The 21,676-nt window shown below is 37.1% G+C and overlaps 1 protein-coding gene and 1 pseudogene across 1 annotated transcript; one reads left to right on the forward strand and one right to left on the reverse strand.

The window, feature by feature from the left end:
- The first annotated feature begins 2,865 nt into the window (after nt 1-2,865).
- On the forward strand, nt 2,866-6,727 carry LOC145801932 (abscisate beta-glucosyltransferase-like). The gene is made up of 2 exons (XM_082893852.1): nt 2,866-3,472; nt 5,540-6,727. The coding sequence occupies exons 1-2, from the start codon at nt 3,034-3,036 to the stop codon at nt 6,598-6,600; spliced, it is 1,500 nt and encodes a 499-aa protein (XP_082749978.1). The 5' UTR covers nt 2,866-3,033; the 3' UTR covers nt 6,601-6,727.
- Nucleotides 6,728-9,956: 3,229 nt separating this feature from the next.
- On the reverse strand, nt 9,957-10,915 carry LOC145803370 (25S ribosomal RNA; annotated as a pseudogene).
- Between the last annotated feature and the right edge of the window lie 10,761 nt (nt 10,916-21,676).

Genomic DNA, 21,676 nt, shown 5'->3' on the forward strand with positions numbered 1-21,676 from the left:
ATCACATGTATAACGGTAAGTCATGACACATTCGTCGTCGACATAATACCGTAAGGCAATTGTTGTCAAACGGAATAATCTCAATAGATTATATAAAATCTAAAGAGAATATTGCAAATCCGTTAACAAAAGGTTTGACAAAAGAGCTAGTGTATAGTTCATCGAAGGGGATGGGATTAAAGCCTATTACATAAGAGTCGTCATAATGGTAACCCTACTTATATGACTGGAGATCCCAAGAACTAAGTTCAAAGGGACAACTAAGTTATGTATGGCTCACCAGAAATCACCAAGGGATTAAAAATTCCCTACCCATTCCTATGGTGAGAGTGATATCTGCAACATATGTTGTATGCAGGGGTATAAGGATAAGCTTTGCTTTTAATGATTACTTATATCTTGATTAAGGTACAAAATCAAGACGAGTATAAGGAGATACTCACAATAAGAATCACCTATATGAGTGTTGAACTGGGGCCGGTTCTATGAGAATGAAAAGGCTAAATTCTCTAGAAACACTTATGAAAACCAGGCGCGTTCAAGGCCAAAATGAACACAACAGTGAGAACCACGATGTGTCAGAAGATATTTTGTGTGAAATCTATTGTCTTGGCTTACACAAACGGCTGAACAATTCAAGGTATCGCGTCCATTGGTTAGCCAGTAAGTCCAATAGATTATCACTATGGAAGGTTCAAGGCCGAAAACTACCTATCCTGATGCAAGATATTTTTGACTTATACTCTTTCGTTAAAGTCTGCATATTGTTGCATTTCCGTTGTCATCAAATTCCATTCATGTGGGGGATTGTTGGAAATGGTAGAAAAATTCTGGGTAAAACCAGAATTTTTTCTCAAGTTTGGTCTATTTTTTAGGTGGGCCCCGAGCGTCAATTTACTTGGGTCAAAGTGGTAACGCGTTCTATGCCGCGTTGTGATTCACGTGGTATATTTGGTTGCTCAAAATCATTACCGAGTGAATGGGAAATTGAAGCCAAAGTGTGCTCCATGGAAATGGAGTTTTGGTGGAAATTCCTTAAGGTTGTAATTTGGCTTGTCCCACATTGATTTGGTAGGAAGTTTTGAAAGGGTTTATAAGGCTTGGGTTAGATACTTGGGGTGTGCCCCAAGGGGTACCCAAGTGTTTTAAAGGGAGAGGTTATGGGCAAAATGGGCTAGACCCATTGGACCCAAAAATCACCACACACGCGCGCGCCGCCGCCGCCGTCCGTCCATCCGGTCGGGCGGGCTGGGCTGGGCTTGGCTTGGGCGCGGGTGTGTGGTTGGGTTGGGCTTCTAATCTTTTTGGGCCAAAAACATTTGAATTTAATTTTATTTTTTATTAAAATAAAATTCAGAATTCAAATTAAACTGGTTTGGATTTATTGTTCATCCAAACAGGGCCCTTCCCGTTTTCAAACAGAATTAAACTGGTTTGGATTTATAGCTCATCTAAACAGAGCCCTTCCCCTTTTTATCTGTTTGAATAATTAACCCAACAGATTCAAATCTGTTTAAATTTGAAACTAACAGGTTTCATACCTGTTCAATTCAAAACCAAGAGCCACCTTTACATCTATAAATAGACTAGACTCCCATTTGGATTTCACTCCAATTTTCGTACTCCATCCTCTGCTTTAAATCTCTGCATTTTGCTGCATTTTATTTCTAAGAGAAAGAGTGTAAACACTTAGTGTGTTCGTAAGGCAAACAATTTGTAGTGCTGCTATTGTTTATGGTAAGATCATTTCATCCTGGGAGATAGACGTCCAAATTCTGAAAGCACCGTGGAGAGGACGAATCTGTCTTAAGGACACAGTGTTAAACACTGGACTTGATCAGAAAAGTTATTCAAATAAATTAACCAAGTAAATTGTTTAATTTTATTCTGTTTTTTATTTGTTTACTTAATCAGATTTTATTTTTATTTTTGTAACAAAATAAAATCTGTGGTTTTATTTATTTATTTTTATTTCGAGTTTGATTTTTGTAATCAAACAAATTCTCTTCTTTTCTTTATTTCTTTATATTCTTGTTGTTGTTTTGTACATAACAGAATTTAATCTTTTTAAATACAGTGAAGATTGTCTAACAGTCATCGCCATCGTCCCTGCCTTCATTGCCTTCTGATACATCGATTAGCGCTGGAAATTGGAGTTAAAAACAAAAAAACGTCCACAGCAGTAAAAAAGAAGAATTAAAACGAGACCATTCTAGATGTTGAAAACTTAACAATTTATCCTAAAAATTTAGGGAGAAGCTGTTAAACCCGCTGCTGCTGATCAGCTTGGGTTAGTAAATACAATTGTATGGACCAAAAATGTTTCTTTGAAGAGCTGTTGAAATGTCGTTATCAAAGTTGAAGTCATGAATTTATTTCGGGGTGGCCGCGTGAGCCTCATGCTGGATGTCAAAATTAAAATCATGAATTGATGTTGGGGTGGCCGCGTGAGCCTGGTGCTAGTCGACAATATGGGTTTCATATTTTATAAATATTTTATCTTTTATTTATATGCGAGCAACACTTGTTGACCAGACCGCTGGTTATATTTTAGAATAAATTATACTGACACTTCCTGAAATTTATATTTATTATAATTTTTTTTTTATATTTAAAAAGTTATATTGATTCTTTTGTTAATTTAATTTTATGTATAATGATCATTACGGTGAAGAAAAACTGTTATGAAACTTTAAATCTCATGAAATAATTTGTAATGAAACTTTAAACTTCAAAAAAAATATATAATTTTTAAAAAATGAGTGAGAAAATTATAGTAAATATAAACCACAGGCGTGTCAATGTAATTTACCCTATATTTTATAGCTTGATGTTGTGTTTGGTTGAGGAATTTGGAAAGGGAAATGAAAAAACGCCTAAATTTCACATAGTTTCACACACCTTTTCCCTTTCCCTTTCCAAATCCCTCCCCAAATCCTCAACCAAACACACCATGAGTGCTTTGCTATTGAGAATTTGGGATCGATCAAGTGTCATTGCTGCTTCTCTCTCTCTCTCTCTCTCTCTCTCTCGATGGATTCTAAAGATGGTAAAGTAGAAATGTTCTTCTTGCCATGTATAACAGCCAGAGGGCACCTAATTCCAATGATGGACGCAGCGAGAGTGTTTGCAGCTCACGGAGCTAAAGTCACCATAATAATAACACCATATTACGCAAAACTCTACCAGAAAAGCATCGAGCAAGACCAATCATTAGGCCATGAAATCGACTTCCATACCTTCGAATTACCCACATCCGAGTTCGGCTTGCCGGAGGGATGTGAGAATCAACTCTCCATCTCCTTCGAAATGAGCCTAAAGCTTTTCAAGGCTATCGAGAAGCTCCAAGAACCTATCGAGCAACTCCTTCGAGAACGCTGCGCCGATTGCATCGTCAGCGACATGTTCTTCCCCTGGACTGCCATCTCCGCCGCTCGACTCGGCATTCCCAGGCTCCTGTTCCATGTCACAGGTTTTTATTTTTTATTTTTTCCCCAAGTTGAAATGTCAAATAAGACATAAAAATACAACACTTACTGTTGGTCTTATTAGGTAAATCTATTATCAAATAAGTCTTATAATAATTAATAATATTTTCATCAAATATTATTAAAACTATCATTAATTATTAATTTTCAACAATAATTTAAAAATTATTACAAAAAATATCACTAATTATAAATTTTAGTGATAATTTAAAAAAATCGTCACAAAAAGTCACTAATTTTTAATTTTCAGTGACAGTTTAAAATTTTCATTACTAAAAAATGTCATTAATTGATTTGTTTTGTGTTTCATTTATGCGCATTTCGTATGGTTGTTTGTATGTGTGAGAAGTCAAAATCTTTTTCTTAGACCTTTATTTGTAATAATGACAATTTAATTTATTTTATTTCATAAGTTTTTTAAAGATAAATTACATAATTGAATGAAGACAAAATAATTTTTTTTTTTTTTTTTTTGAAAGTATTGTCAAAGTAACATGTTATTGTAAACCAGAGTAACATATTACTGTAAGACAGAGTAATATGTTACTGTCACACAGAATAACATGCTATTATTACTGTTTACATCAATTTCGGCAGTAATAATAATTTTTTTTATTAAGAATTTCATAGTCAATATGGATTTTATTTGATAGATCTTCATGAGAAAATTCTAAAAATATTAATTTTATTAAAAACCGACATCTACATCAAAGTTATATAATTTTAAAGTTTAATAATTTTAAAATAGTGATATGTGTTTGACTTTTCAAGAAATTTTTTTTTCTGTGCTTGTCCTAATGCATTAAAATTTTATGGGTAAATTACACTCACCCCCCTAAGGTTTCTGACAAATACAGAGACCTCTCATGTGATTTCAATAATTACAGTTACCTCCCATACTTTACCTGACATTCTCCAAATTTTCCCATTCTGTCAAATTAGAATAAACGATGTTACTTGCATATAATAAATAACCTTATTACCCTTCATTTTGTTATTGTTTGGCTAATTAATTGTTTATACCATCTTACTGTAAATTGAAATTTTGATTGAAGTAATACTATAAAATAAGTAAATAAGAATAAATTTTAATAGGTGTGGATAACCTACATGTTGTTATGTTTTCAAATAAAAGGTTACAATTGTGAAAGGAAAAAAAAAATAGCACTGTTCCAGACGTTCGGTTGAGCATCTGGGTAGATGACCGACCAACATTTGATATTGGTATATATAGATGGGTTGAGAGCACTTGAGGACATTATGAGTATTTTAGTTCATGGCTTTGATGACATCAACAGGTTTTGTGAAGCAAGTAAATGGAAGTCAAAAAATAAAAGAATCTGGAGAATGTCAGGTAAAATAGGAGGAGTTACTGTAATTATTTAAATCACAAGGGAGGTTCATGTATTTGTCAAAAATATCAAGGGAAGTAAGTGTAATTTACCCAAATTTTATTATGAGAGAGTTTTGATAAAATCTCTCTATACGTGTTTGTACAAAACTCATGTACAGAAAAATACTAGAAAAAATAGTGTATGGTTCAAATTTTGTGTGGCTCACATTTACCGTTTGGGTTGAAGTTTTTTTTGGATAAAAAATAAATAAATTAATTAATTAATTAAAATACCTAATCATATTATTTTCTCTATTTTTTAACATATTCCTCTATAAAAAAAATATTTTAAAAAAAATGATTAGAATAGTCAACTCTCACACCACCTCAACCCCACAATGAATTTTGTGAATGTATTGATGTGCCCAAATTTTCTGTTACTATTTATGAGCGGAAGACACCAAGTTGATCATTTCGTTGCTACTGACCTTTTTATTTCTTTATTATTATTATTATTATTATTATTATTATTATTAAGTGATTTTTTTTTTCATTATTTTTTTAACAAAGACAAAGGAAAATGAGAAGAGTTTACTATAGATTAAAAGTTGCAAAAATAGTCTATAATTTTTCGAATACTTAACAATTAAAAAAACAAATCAAACAAGAGTAAAGTCTGATGCAGGTTTTTTTTTCAAACCATGGTTCCATGTTACAGGTTTGTTTCCACTTTGTTGTGACGATAGCCTTAAACGCCATGCACCGCATGAGAAGGTAAATTCTGATACAGAGACCTTTGTTTTGCCAGGTCTCCCCGACGACAACATCAAATTTTCGAAGCGTCAGCTCCCATTCTGGTATACAGCCAAAGCTGATTTGGAACATCTTCAGGACAACATGCAAGAGGTCGAGTCAAAGACCTATGGGGTTATAGTCAACAGCTTTTACGACTTGGAGCCAGCTTATGCCAAGTATTTCAAGAATGAAGTGGGCAAAAAGTTATGGCTCGCAGGACCTGTGTGTCTCTTTAACAAAGGAAATGAACAAAAGACCGAGAGGGGCAAAAAGAATTCCATTGATGGAGGTACAGTTTTGAACTGGCTCAACTCTAAAGAACCCAAGTTAGTACTTTATGTTAGTTTCGGGAGCCAAGTTCGTATGGCTCCCGAACAATTCCTCGAGATTGCTCACGGTCTCGAGATTTCTGGCGGCCCGTTCATTTGGGTGGCCAGAGATATGTTAGAATATGGGGATGATGAAAAAAATAACGAAGGGAGAGAGGGTCGCGGAGGTAAGAAGCTTCCGGATGGATTTGAGGAGAGGATGATGAAGTCTGGGAAAGGTTTGATTGTAAGGAGTTGGGCTCCACAATTGCTAATCTTAGAACATCAAGCCATTGGAGGGTTTTTGACTCATTGTGGATGGAACTCGGCCATCGAGGGGATAGGAGCGGGTGTTCCAATGATCACATGGCCAATCACAGCAGAGCATTTCTTCGTTGAAAGCCTTGTCACAGATGTGTTGAAAACTGGGATTCGAGTGGGGAACGAGGAGTGGATGTGGTTGTTTTGGGAACCAAAGGTGACAGTGACAAGAGATAAAGTGGAGGAGGCGGTAAAATGGCTAATGGGTGGTGGTGGTGGTGATGAAGCGGAGAAGATGAGAATCCGAGCAGAAGAGTTTGGAGAGAAGGCCAAGAAAGCTGTAGACTATGGTGGCTCATCTCATGCCGATGTCATTGCTTTGATCAATGACCTTAAATCTCGTCGGAGTGCTTGATTCTTGACTCATCACTCATCACCGCCGTTATAACTATTGTACGCCCCTTGTTATGTGTGACCTTAGTAGATGTATGATTCAATTCTTGAATGGTGAGCCTACATTCAAAATAAATCTCAACCTTCCATTGAATATTTTGGGTTTCTAGTACTCTTCATGCTAAGTAGGGCCGCAAATGAACCAAGCTGTTCATGAACAAGCTTGGCTCGGCTCGACTCGTTTAGTAAACGAGCCGAGCTCGAGCTCGCATAAGCTCGACTCATTTATCTTTATTTAAATTAATAAATATATTATTTATATATTAAATAATATATAAATACATTTTTTATATATTAAATAATATAAATAATATTAAAAAAATTATCGAGCCGAGCTCAAGCTCAATAAACGAGCTCAATAAGTAAACGAGCCAAGCTCAGCTCGAGCTCGGCTCGGTTCTTTTGCAGTTCTAATGCTAAGTGTTTGCTATTTATTTATTTATTTTCTTTCCCTAGTAATCTACTTGGATTTGCGTGACTAACCTTAGTAATATTATTGATAAAAAAAATAGAAAATAAAATGGTATTTACTTGAAATATTTAGCTCGAAATTGAGACGAAATGTGTAGTTTCGAAATTTTTATAATGTGAGTCAAATCCACCATATTGGTAGATGTATTGTTTTGTGTAATCCATTTGTCTCAAAATAATGGTTCTTTTTCGAGAATTCAATTTTTTTTTGGAAGTACAATTATTGCACTTTAAAAAAAATATTGATTTTTTAAAATTTTCCTTTGATAATACATTTTTTTGAGGAATATCAATGTCATAATTGTACTTTTTATGTTGTTAATGAATTTAAAAGAAGGGCATAATAGGAAATTTATATTATTTTTGTACTTAATTTTGAAAATAGACTAATATTTTGGAATAATGAAAAATGAAATAAAAGACTAATATATTGAGACGAGAGAGTCGTATTATTGAAATCCTTCGATAACAATTCTACCGAATTTTTTATTGTTGCCTTATCTTTATATATATATATATATATATTTGACTACATGCGTGCCAAAAAAAAATAGATTGATTTGATAATCATAACAATTTTATTTTATTATATCTATGTTTTGGGAGACAAACACAATAAAATAAAATTGTTACGATTATCGGAACAATCTATTTTTTTCAAGAACTTTACAAAAGAAAAGATTTGAATTATCGAAACGCAACTCATGGTGAGCCCCATGATCCCCTCAAATTCTCATGGTTGTCTGAATAACTTCAGTAATATTATTGCTGATCAAAAATAAAATGAAAAATGCTATTTACATGGAATATTTATTTGAAAAATTATTCCGAAAGTAAAGTATACATTCGAAATTTTTATGATGTAGACCAAACTATCATAAGAGTTAGGTGTATGGAATTAATGTTCTAGAGGAGTCTTTATCTAGTTTTGCATCAAAACTACACCGCAATTTCAAGGCATTTCCTCTAAAGTACATGGGTATGCCTTTGGAGGCTAATCCAAATAACAAGTCAACTTGGAAACCAGTTCTTGATAAAGTCATAAACAGACTAGCATGATGGAAAAGGAAGTTGCTTTCATTCTCAGGGAGACTCACTCTACTAAAGTCTGTAACCTCTGCCTTACCGTTGTTCTATTTATCTCTATTCAAAATGCCTGCAGGGGTATCAAAGGAATATGAGAAGCTGCAGGCTGCTTTTCTTTGGGGTGGGTCACAATCAAGAAAACCAATTCACCTGGTTAAATAGGATGACTTAGCAAAGAGTGTGAAGCAGGGAGGCCTAGGCCTTAGGAGAATCAGGTTGGTCAATGATTGTATGTTATTAAAATGGTGGTGGAGGTTTGGCAAAGAGAAAGATGCTTTGTAGAGAAAGATCATTTGCAGCAAGTACAATCTGGATGTTAAAAGATTGTGTCCCTCTTCTACTTCAAGCAATAGGCAGTCTTGTGTGTGGAAAGGCATAATCTCCATACTAGAAAGAAATAACAATCTGTCGATGTTCTATTATAACAATGTTCATATCAAGCTAGGGGATGGTATAAGAATCAACTTCTGGAAAGACTATTGGTGCAGCAATCACTGCTTCAAAGTTGAATTTCCTATTCTTTATAGATTGGCTCTAGATAAGGAGAAATCCCTGAGATCATTGTATGACAGAAGTGTTGCTTCAGGGAATTGGAACTTTCAACTTAAAAGAAGGTTGTACGAGTGGGAATGGAGGGATGTTAGCAGACTCAAAGTGCTTTTGCCATTTGTTTCTGGTTTATGTGATGATCTGGAAGACAAACTAGTCTGGTTGGCAGCAGATTCTGGTCTGTTTTCTGTCTCCTCTGCCTATAGAAGTGAAGTTGTCTCCCTTGGTCTGCCCCTTATTACTTGTAAGTTAATCTGGAATAGATTTGCACCTCTAAAAGTTCAATTTTTATGTTGGTTAGCCTGGAAAAATAGAGTCAAGTTAGCAAAATTTCTTTAGAAAATTGGAGTGATTCAAGCTAATGCTCCAGCACTCTGTGTTTTCTGTTAAATAGAGATTGAATCGATCTGTCATGTGCTGCTACATTGCCATTTTTAATGGAAGGAATGGGCTGCAATGTTGAATTGGTAGGAGATGCAAGGAGCTCTTCTAGATTCTATAGAAGCTGTACTTCAGTGGTGGGATTGTGATCAATTGAACAGAAAAGAAAAATTAATTTGGAAGGTTATCCACTTGGCAGTCTTGTGGTCATTGTGGAAACTTAGAAATAAGTGCATTTTTGAGTCTGCTACACCTAAGTTGGTGGAAGTTTGTGACTTGATTATGATTAGAGTTCCAATGTGGCTTAATCAAAGATTTAAGGATTATCACTTCACTATTCTGGACTTCTTGACCAATTTGAGCCAAATTAGATGCAGCTTGGGGAGTAAAATTGTTTTGGGCTGCTGATATAGTTCTCCCTTGTGCTTTGAGTTAGTGTCTTACCAACTTTGGGTGGGTGGTGATTTTTATTTCTTTGTTTGTTTCTCGGTGCCAACTTAGTTGGGCTCGAGCTTTCTTTTTATTGATAATTGTCTATGTATTTGCTTGATCATTATCAATAAATTTTCCTTTTCGCTGTTTCAAAAAAAAAAAATCTAGAATATCGATTGATATACTTTTCTATATGGAGTATTATTAAAATCCTTAAATAGTAGCTTTACTGAAAATTTTTGTGTAACTAAAATTCTTTTATCCCCGTAGGCCATCGGAATTTCTTTTCGGCATGCAAGTAAATCGTTTTTTGTGTATCGAGGCACACACTTAGGCTATATTATATGTTCTAAACCTCACGGGCAATTGGTCAAAGGAGGGACAGGAAGGGGGAGGGATGAATCAAAGCGACACAGGATTGAATCTCAGTGGATCGTGTCGGCAAGGCCACTCTACCACTTACAATACCCCGTCATGTATTAAAGTTATCTGTAAAGGATTCTACCCGCTACTCGAGATAGGAATTGTACTTTAAGGGGGCCTGCATAACTCATCTGCTCCACCAGCTTTACCAACAACACGTGCCTTTAGGGACGGACGACCCCTATTGTGAGTCGGCAAGTGGGCGGCGGGCACAAGCGTCGCTTTTAGCCCGAATTCTAACTTAAAGGCATTCAGTCATAATCCATCGCACGGTAGCTTCACGCCACTAGCTTTTTAACCAATCGCGATGACTAATTATGTGAATCAACAGTTCCTTTCGTACTAGGTTGAATTACTATTACGACGCTGCCATTAGTAGGGTAAAACAAACCTGTCTCATGATGGTCTAAACCCAACTCACATTTCCTATTAGTGGGTGAACAATCCAACACTTGGTGAATTCTGCTTAACAATGATAGGAAAAGCCGACATCGAAGGATCAAAAAGCAACATCACTATGAACGCTTGGTTACCACAAGCCAGTTATCTAACTTCAAATTCTGAAGGTCTAAAGGATCGTTAGGCCACGCTTTCAGGGTTTCATATTCGTACTGGAAATCAAAATCAAACGAGCTTTTACCCTTCTGTTCTACTCGAGATTTCTATTCTCGTTGAGCTTATCTCAGGACACCCGCCTTATCTTTTAATAGATGCACCGCCCCCAGCCAAACTCTCCACCTGACAATGTCGTCCCCCCATGGCGGGACTTGGGTCCAAAAAAAGGAGCAGTGCCCTCCCTCCGATTCATGGAATAAGTAAAATAATGTTAAAAGTAATGGTATTTCACTTTTTCCATTTCTAGCTCCCACTTATCCTACACCTCGCAAGTCATTTCACAAAGTCGGACTAGATTCAAACAAAGGCTCCCCGAGGTGTTTCAACCTTAGTTTCTCCGTTAATCAACTTAGTTCAATTAGTTTAACTCCATTATATGCAAGTATAATTCAAATCTACCATATAATGAGTTTGAGTTATTCGTCATGTTTCATTCAAAAGCATCGCCAAGTTAGTTCAACTCTATTATATGCAAGTATAATTCAACTCTGCCATATGATAAGTCTAAGTTATTCGTCATGTTTCATTCGAAAGCATTACCAACTTAGTTCAACTCTATTATATGCAAGTATAATTCAACTCTTCCATATAATAAGTCTAAGTTATTTGTCACGTTTCATTCAAAAACATCGCCGCAGGACTGGTTAGTCCTATCACACAAATTTAAAATTCATAAAAATCAAACTAAAATTTTATTATTACTTCGGCTAATGACATAAACTTCGAAAAACAAAAAATTTAATGATAGAAAAACTTCAAGTTGCAAGTGTTCTAGGGTCTTGGCAACTCTTTGCCATCACTGTTCTCAAACCGATATGCTCCATTGCTGGTGACCGAGATGATTCTATAAGGCCCCTCCCAATTTAGGCCTAGCTTGCCCTCCCTAAGATCCTTCTTGTTGTCGACTACTTTTCTCAGCACAAGGTCCCCAACTTTGAACTCTCTTGGGTTGACCTTCTTGTTGTAAGCCCTAACAAGTTGTTGCTGGTATGCCCCCAGCTGAATTGTTGCTCTCTCTCTGTTTTCTCCTCCAGTAGGTCTAGATCTCAGGCTAAAAATGCCTCATTAGTACCATTTTCCACTCCCTGCATTCTGATCCCTAGAATGCCGACTTCTAGTGGGATAACTGCTTCAGTGCCATAAGCCATGGCAAATAGAGACTCCCCAGTTAATCTTCTCGGCATAGTCCGATATGCCCAGAGTACATTGGGCAACTCTTCCACCCATTTTCCCTTTGATGCTTCTAGCCTCTTTTTGATCACATCCAAGATAGCCTTATTGGATGCTTCTGCCTGACCATTACTCTGAGGGAAACTTGGAGTAGAGTAGTAGCTCTTGATTTTGTACTTTGTACAAAAGCTTTTTATTAACTTACTGTCAAACTATGTGTCATTGTCTACTATTATTGCCCTTGGAATCCCAAACCTGGTGATGATATTCTTCCATATGAAGTTCTTATATCAATATCTCGAATCTTCGCAAGCGATTCAACTTCTACCCACTTTGTGAAGTAATCAGTTGCTACTAGCATAAACTACCTTTGCCCAGTTGCTTCGGGCAGTTGTCCAACAAGATCCATGCCCCACTAGGCAAATGACCAAGGGCTGGACACTGGGTTCAAGTCTGCTGCTGGTTGATGTATTAAAGGTGCAAACCTCTAACACTTTTCGCACTTTCTGACATAGGCTTCAGCATCCTTCTACATGTAGGGCCACCAGTACGCCTGAGTAATGGCCCTATGAGGAAGTGATCTGCCCCGAGCATGACTGCCACATACCCTTTCATGTATTTTATACAAGAAATCTTCAACTTGGGAGCGATGCACACACCTCAAAAGGGGACTAGTAAAAGACCTTCTGTAGAGATGTCCTTCTGTTGTTAGGCTAAACCTTGCCGACTTCAGTCTGGTTTTATGCGCCACTTTGTGATCATCAGGTAGCTTGTCGTCCCTAAGAAACATCACTATTGCTTCCATCCAACTTGGACCTATTTCCACACACATTGCTTCATACTCTGTGCTTAGTGGTTCCACACTTGGGCCTGACAAATAATCAACCATTATTGTCCTTGCCTCCCTTGACTTCATTACACTAGCCAGGTTAACCAACGCATCGGCATGGTTGTTGTCATCTCGGCTAACGTGTTGTAGTCGGCAATCCTGAAACAAGGCTAGCAGTCCAACAACTTCCTTGACATAGGCTATCATTCTTTCATCTCAGGTTGCATACTCGCCTGTTGTCTGGTTCACAATAAGTTGGGAGTCATAGAAGACTACCACCTCATCGGCTTCTATTGCTGCTGCTAACTTTAACCCTGCGATTAGTGCCTTATGTTCTACTTCATTGTTTGAGGCTTTGAACCCCAAACGGATAGACTTTTCCAGCATTCGCCCATCTGGTGATACCAACACTATTCCTGCCCCCGCTCCTTGACGATTTGAACTCCAATCAACAAACAGACGGAAGGAGTCACCGATGTAGATATCACAGGGCTTGGGTTTTTCTTCTTTCTTCTGCTCTGCTATGGGGCTTTTCATTCCCAGCTGGGTCTCCTCTTGCCCTTTGTTCCCTTTTCTCTTCTCTGATTATCACTGCCCTCACTGCGTGCTCTAAAATGGCCAAGTATAAGAATAGCTCCTTTTCAAGTACTGGATTTGACAGAATTGGAGCTATTGTCAGGTACTTTTTTAAGTCGGCCAAGGTGACTACGCATTCCTCTATCCACAAGAAATCTATGGCCTTTTTCAACAAACTGAAAAATGGTTTATACTTATCTAAACTCCTGCTTAAAAATTTGTTCAAGGCTGCGGCCCTTCCAGTCAACATTTGCACCTGTTTTGCCAATGTTGGGCTTTTCAAGTACAGGATAGCCTTGATTTGATTTAGGTTTGCCTCAATACCCCTTCTGGTAACCAAGTATCCCAGGAACTTACCAGACCCAACTCCAAATGCGCATTTCAAAGTATTGAGTCGGAGCCGATATGTTCTAAGGATATCAAAAACTGCTTTTAAGTTGGCCAAGTGATTCTCGGGTTCTTTTGTCTTCACGACCATGTCATCAATGTACACTTTCACTATTTTGCCAATCAGATGTCTGAACATCTTGGTTACTAATCTCTGGTAGGTTGCTCCTGCATTTTTCAACCCGAAAGACATCACTCTGTAACAATGCAGCCCTTTTGGGGTGATAAATGCAGTCTTCTTCTCGTCGGGCAGATACATTGCTATCTAATGGTACCCCTTGTAAGCATCAAGGAAGCTCATCCTTCCATGCCCTGAAGGAGTAGCCACTAATTGATCGATCTTGGGGAGTGGGAAACTGTCTTTGGGACAAACCTCATTCAGGCTGGTAGAGTCCACGCAGACCCTCCATTTCCCATTCTTCTTTTTCACAACAACTATGTTTGATAACCAAGTTGGGTAGTTTACCTCCCGAATGGCTTTGGCCTCCAACAATTTGTCCACTTCCTCCTCTACTACCTCCACATGAACCAATGTCGGCCTCTGTAACATGCCTGGGAGATACCCGTGCGCGTTAAACAATTCGGACGCTCAGTCTCTTTGATCTACTCTCATTAGTGCAATGTGAAACATAGATGAGAATCCATATTTGGCAACTTTTAGAAAATCCATTTTATTGCAAAACATTTTGCTAGAAATGGACTGCGTCATCAGATCTCAGAGTCGCCACCTAATATTTTTGGAAAATTAGGAAACCCATGACTCGTGCCATGGCCACTGTTCGCCATAACCAAAGGTCTCTCAGTTCGGAACCTTAGGTATGATAGGAGAAGGTCATTAATTGAGCACCCCCACTCATCCGATCAAAAGATTGGCCTTTACTAAACCATGATATGAATTTTATTTATTTTATATGTTCATATTTCGATTATTTAATAAATCTTAAAAATTATTATCTGAAGCATACAAGTATAGACCATGTCATTTATTTTGAAATAATTTGATTTCATGCAGTTTTGAAAAAGTTTTGGAGATTTACAACCCAAATAAATTGAGTTTACAAACATGAAAATCAACACTATTCCAAATTAAGGGACACAACCTCCATCCACTGGCATTCATACAGTTATATCAAGTAAACAAGTAGCCACATGGTAGGATGCTTAAACATAATAACAAAAACGCACACAAACGGGATACTAAAGCACAAAAATTTACATATTTATCGACGTCCTTCAAACAGTTACAAAACAAAGTTAGTAAAACATGCATGATCTTATATACAAAATCCTAATGCCATTCACTTATGAGATGCAACTAAAGATTCGGCTTTTAAGATATGACATGTGAATCATCTCAAGAACATGAGATAGTGCACATAATCACATAGGAATTGATTAAATTCACAAATGCAAACTTAGCCAAATCAAGATGCATGGAACATAGATGCAAAACATGGATATAACGACAAAAAATAAAATAAAATAAACGTGATGCATATTCACAAATAAGAAAAGCAAGTAAAAGAACAAGATAGAATGAAGTGGGGCGGAAAATTATAACAACATTTTGAATAAATTATTACAAACCAAATTAGAGGGAGTGAGGAAAATATTACAACAAAATAAAAACCTCACAATACACTCGAAATAAAATAAACAAAATAAAAAAAAAGTTTTATATGCCTTGGAAACCACCGGAAGTTGGTTAATATCGAAAGACAACGCCGTCTTGTTCAAAATAAGATAATTGGCTGGCCAAATAGGCCGGCTGGCCAACTAGGCCTAGCAAAACCTATCGTATTGCAAAACCAAGAAAAAGAACAAACAAGAAATATGTAAGTGGCTCAACTAACCACTACCGATTAGATTAAACACAAGAAAATAAATATAAAATGAAAAAAAAATGCAAACTTACAACAAAACTAACATGAATCTAAAATAAGAAAACAAATATAAGGTAGATCATGTAAGATTACAACAAAATTAATATGAGACAAATACAAGAAAAATATAAGTTAAGAAATGCAAGATTATAACATAATTACTATAAAACTAAAACAAGAAAACAAATATAAGATAGAACATGCAAGATTACAACAAAACTAACATGAACCTAAAATAAAAAAAGTAAATATGAGGTAGAACATGCAAGATTACAACAAAACTAATATGAGAATAATACAAGAAAAATATAAGCTAGGAAATGCAAAATTATAACACAATTACTATGAAACTAAAACAAGAAAGAAAATATAAGATAGAACATGCAAGATTACAACATGAACTTAAAACAAGAAAGCAAATACGAGGTAGAACATGCAAGATTACAACAAAACTAATATGAAATTAAAGTAAGTGAATAAAAATAAATAAATAAATAATTATGAGTTAAACAAACCACTTAGATTACAACAACACATTATGAAATATAAAGTAAGAAAACAAATATGAGATATACAAACCACTTGGATTATAACAAAACACTATGAAATAAGAAGTAAGAAAATAAATATGAGATATAAAATATAAAAAAAAAATGAAAGACTAGAAATTCACCTCCAAAAAAAGATTGAACTTCTTGATTCCCAAACTTCCTCATGATCACCCTCAAGTTTAGGAAGTGTGTTCTCAATCCTCAATTTGAAACTAGAATGGAACTTTGGATATGTATGGTAGAAAAGTGGCTAACTCTCTTATTTTTTCTCACTTTCAACAACACTCACTCTTTCCTTTGATCAATCACTACTGAAATTTAGCTATTTCAAAATTTCTGAAGGAGTTTTGGGTGTAGGAAAAATGGAATTTCAGTTTGTATGGAAGATATGGGGTGTATATGGAAGATAGGAGTTTTTTTTTTTGCTCAAAAACTCAAATTTTCTCTCTTTTTTCACCCTTTTCTCCCTCTTTTCTCTTCAATTTCGTGGTCCTCTCTCTTTCTTACATTATGATCATTCTATATAGGCAATGAGGGAGAGTAAAGGTCAAAAAGAAGGTGGGAGACAAGAATGTGATACGAGGACAAATTTTCAAGGTGGTTGCATGGGATACTCCTTTTATGGATGCAAACAAAACCTCTTTTTGGCAATAGGGGATGATTAGGTATAATGAGGGGTGTACTTGAATGGATCAGAAAATAGGTAAATGGGGTGTCCCAACCAAATCAAAACCAAGAAAAACAGGGCTACTGCTATTTAGGGTCGAGTCAAAAAAATTTGCTATTAAGCCCAACGTCAAACGGGTATATCTCCCTTATCTAGACTTGGGTTTAGGTGCTTCTTGGGTCTAAATTGAAGCCCGAAAGTCTACTTTTCAATGGTGGTGGCCTCAAATTAAAATTCCAAATGTACAAAGAGATATGCCTACTTTAGTGAACACTGTTTATTTCCTTCTTAACAATTTGATGCTCATCTTTTCTCTAAACCAGTTTTCTTCCATCCCTTTCTGTTTCTTTCAAATCCAAACCTATCCAAACCTATAAAGAAGATTTTTTTTAAAGAGTTCACATTCCTTCCACTTATCTCTATTTTGTCCTTACTCAATTTACTAAAAAGTGCAATATTTTAATTAAAATGGGAGCCTCGGAACATCGTAGAAACATTTGAAAAAATATTTTGAAAAGAGTGTTTTAAGGTTTAAAATAGTTTGGCCAAAAATGTGTGAAGGTTGGGATTAAATCTCAAATTCCATTTTTCTTGTTGAGGACTACTAGGGAACACATTCTAATTGTCATCATTGGGTTATCAATAGAAAGCGCCTAAGTTTTAGGGCTGGTCAAAATGGGGTGTCTACAGCCTCCTTGCTCGCTGAATGACAGGTTTAGTCGACCTGTCTACATTTAGTCTATGGCAAGTGACCTCGGGATCAATGCCAAGCATCTCGTATGGCGTCTAGGCAAACACCTCTATGTTTGCTTGCACGAATGACTCTAACTCCTTCTCCTCCTCCACAGCCAATCCTGAGCCAAGAAGGAAGAAGCGATCTTCATCCCCTTGTTGGACCAGGATCTTCTTTAAGGCTTTCTCACTTTTGTCGACTGACTCTTTGCCGACGTCATCTAGGACCTCCATATCCTCGTCCTCAATCTCTACTGTTTCTAGCACATTGCAGGTGAATTTCATTATTCCTATGGAGCAATTTTTTGCCTGCACCTGATTCCCCCTAACTTCCTCAATTCCATGCTCCGTTAGGAACCACAATAGCTGGTGTAGTGTTGAGGGAATAGCCCTTACTACGTGCAACTATGGCCTTCCTAAGATAACGTTGTAAGGGGAGGGGGTGTCAATTATTGTGAACTCTGTGTTTACCGTCTTGGTGTCTGCTTGCACCTCCAAATTTATTACTTCCAGGGGCCATGTCGGCGTTCTATTGAACTCGACCATTGGGTTGTTGGACTGCTCAAAATCATCTCGATGAAGGGCGAGCTCCTTGTAACATATGACATACATGATGTCACAAGATCTTCCTTGGTCAATCAGAATGCGCCTTACTTCGCATTTTCTAATCCGGAGGGATACTACTAGAGCATCGTTGTGTAGATGCTGCACCATGTCTAGGTTGGCTTTAGTAAAGGACACCATTAGTCCCTGGTACTCGTCTGTCCTAGGCCTCTTTTGCTGGAACTGATACACATGTTGTAAGTGCTTCACCCTCTGAGTCTCCCCACGTATCTCGTTCTCATTGACCCTCGAGTGAATCACGTTGATCACTCGAGCTTCGTCTACTTGCGGTTGTGGTGCTGGTGAAGGTGGTCCTGCTGGTGCCTGGGACAGCCTTGCCTGCTCTTCCCTCGTTCGGGACTCATTTACTAGGTCTTTTAAGTGATCTTATCTGACCAGATCTTCCAAATGCACCTTTAGGGCTCTACAACCCTGCGTCAGGTGTCCATCGTCATTGTGGTAGGCACAGTGCTTCCCCAGACTTCTCCCCATAAATTCGCCAGGGATCCTCTTTGGCGCTCGGTAATACGACTAGTTCCTGATCCTTTCTAAAACATTATAAACCGGGATCCGGAACACAGCGGTGACTGCCTGTGCAGGCCTCAGTCCTATTTCTGGCCTGTTATATCTAATATTACCTCGGCCTCACTTTGGCGAACCGTTTCTCTTCTCCTACTTTGTTTGTTCCTGGTGTATCCTCTTCTGCTCTGGCATATTTCTCAATCCTTACCATGAGCTCCTCCATGCTTTTTGGCAGAGTCTTTGCAGTAACTTCCGAAGCATGCAATCATCCTCTAGGCCGTTCTTAAAAAGATATGAACGCCAACTCCTGGTTGCATCCTGGTATTCGGTTGAACACCTCATAATATCTTTTGGCATAAGCCCTAAGGCTTTCACCCTCGCCAATTTTCAAAGCCATCAAGGAGTCTACCCTCAACGGCTTCAATTTGTTTATAATAACCTGGCCACAAACATCTCGGCCAAGCCTTCCCAACTTTTCAAAGTTCCTTTCGGCAACTTGTGAAACCAATCTGATAAGATTTCCCCAAAAGATAGGAGGAACACCTTGCAGAGCAGCAGTTCGTTCTCGGTATATAGTGCCATTGAATTCAAATATAGGCCGACATGAAAGTTTGAATCAGACTTACCGTCATATATTTGGAACCTTGGCATATGAAACCTTTTTGGGGCCTCAAACTTATCCAACTCTGCTGAGAAAAGTGTTCCCGGCTTGACTGGGGATGTAACCTCGACATTCTGCCGCTTCCTCTGGAGGTAGTCCCTCAAATCCTTCTTAGTCCGACCAGGAGCTCAGCGGTCAATGGATTTCAGCCTTTTTGGTGCGTTGCTCCCAGTGTTGTTATGAGTCCTTTTGGACTTCTCTTCATTCACCATATCAAAACAAAGTTCATTCTCTTGAACATGCCAATGTTCCTTGACATACGTTCCTTTTGTATGAAACGTCCTCTGAGACTCTCCCCTCATTGACTCTGCTCGCTTGGCATCCCGTGAAGGACAATGTGAGCGTTCCTTTACCTTGTCATGCTGAGGGACTGCTAGGATGGCTTTCTGCTCTGTTTTCTGGGCATTGTTCTTGGTCAACTGAATCAACGTGTCCTTTAATAGAAACGGTGGCTGCATGACGTTGTTCTACATCATGAAGTTGAGAATCGATTGTAGGTCTGCCAACTTGTTTGTCATTCCCTTCATCTCGCCGTCACTCCTCAAGCATCTGTCTTTCCATACCTGGAAGTCGTTTTCGTTGTAATACTCATCTCGGCCTGCTTTCTTCAGTGGGTCTCCCCCTTGGCCAACGTCCTTCTCCCCTGCATTCTGATCCCGAGGTTCTTCATTACAGTTTTCCTTCTCTACATTAGCATCGACATGCTTACTACTCCCGCTAGGGATGTCATCCTCGACATTTTCTTTCTGTCCATTGCTGGCTATTTATTCTCCTTACGTTCCCACAGACGGCGCCAAATTGTGTGTGTTGATTTTTGACCACAGAGCCCAACAAGAAAACTCAGTAGGAGAGCACCGACATAATAGATTAAGTCCGAACAATCTGTCACAGAAAGATAAGAATTCGGTGGTGGTTCGTCCACCCAGGGGAACCCCGACAATCAAGTTAGTAATTGTCTCTCAAAGATAGCCAATTGTGCTTAACTCACAAGAAAGAACTTACAGCTTCCAATATATCACCCATAAAACCATACCTTAGACCCACGAGAATCTCACTTTTATAATGATCAGTGTCCAGCTTCCCCTAAAAGTTTTACTTCATGGGACTCTATCCTTTATAAGGATAACATCTATCACAACTCACACTATTCAGATTAAGATAAAATTCCTCAAGAGTCTCATCTCTATCCAAATAGGTAGCTTGATGTCATCTAAGACTCTTGTCCTTTATCCGTTCATCCCGGATTCCGATATCTCCACAGATAACCTCGGCCTAGCCGAGATCACCTCAACGTCAGAACTAGACCACGTGGTATCTCAGCTGACACTCCGGCGTCACCTTGGCCATGTGTTATCCCTAAAAAAATACGTCCTCACAAATGTCACGTGTATATATGAGACCTACCATATTAAAAAAAAAATGATAGAACTCATCATGCCACATAAGAAGTTACATGAAAAGTGAAAAGTTTTGATAAAATATTTAAGTAATATATAAAAATCCTATTAAATTTGATATTAATTATTTATAACTTCTTTGATTTGGTTAGTAAGAGTAATTTTTTCAGAAAAAAATATAATTTTTTTAGAAAAATTATAAAGTAATTATATTAAAATAAAAATTAACATCATAAAAACTACTAAAAAGAAAAATAAGAGCAAATTCCCAACGGGCCAAACAAGAACCCCTACTCAAACTAGAAACAACAATCTATAAAATTTGTTAAAAAATCAATTGCGATCTAGAAAAACTTCAAATTTCTCATTAAAAAAAAAACTACACAAAAATAAAATCCAACTCCGCCGTTGTCGTTGTCATCGCCATCGTCCCTGCCTTCATTGCCTTCTGATACATTGATTAGCGCTGGAAATTGGAGTTAAAAGAAAAAAAACGTCCACAGCAGTAAAAAAGAAGAATTATAAAGAGACCATTCTAGATGTTGAAAACTCAACAATTTATCCTAAAAATTTAGGGAGAAGTTGTTAAACCCGCTGCTGTTGATCAGCTTGGGTTAGTAAATACAATTGTATGGACCACAAATGTTTCTTTGAAGAGCTGTTGAAATGTCGTTATCAAAATTGAAGTCATGAATTTATTTCGGGGTGGCCGCGTGAGCCTCATGCTGGATGTCAAAATTAAAATCATGAATTGATGTTGGGGTGGCCGCGTGAGCCTCATGCTAGTCGACAATATGGGTTTCATATTTTATAAATATTTTATCTTTTATTTATATGCGAGCAACACTTGTTGACCAGGCCGCTGGTTATATTTTAGAATAAATTACACTTACACTTTCTGAAATTTATATTTATTATAGTTTTTTTTTCATATTTAAAAAATTATATTGATTCTTCTATTAATTTAATTTTATATATAATGATCATTGCGGTGAAAGGAAACTATTATGAAACTTTAAATCTCATGAGATAATTTATAATGAAACTTTAAATTTCAAAAAAAAAATATAATTTTTAAAAGATGAGTGAGAAAATTATAATAA

Source organism: Camellia sinensis, chromosome 11, assembly GCF_055761805.1.
Source record: "Camellia sinensis isolate YWXY chromosome 11, ASM5576180v1, whole genome shotgun sequence".
Lineage (NCBI taxonomy): Eukaryota > Viridiplantae > Streptophyta > Magnoliopsida > Ericales > Theaceae > Camellia > Camellia sinensis.

Excerpts from the sequence above, each read along its gene's own strand:
- LOC145801932 (XM_082893852.1), top strand. The coding sequence starts at position 3,034 with ATGGATTCTAAAGATGGTAAAGTAGAAATGTTCTTCTTGCCATGTATA. Across the intron at positions 3,473-5,539 it reads GCTCCTGTTCCATGTCACAG|GTTTGTTTCCACTTTGTTGT; the intron begins GTTTTTATTTTT and ends TCCATGTTACAG.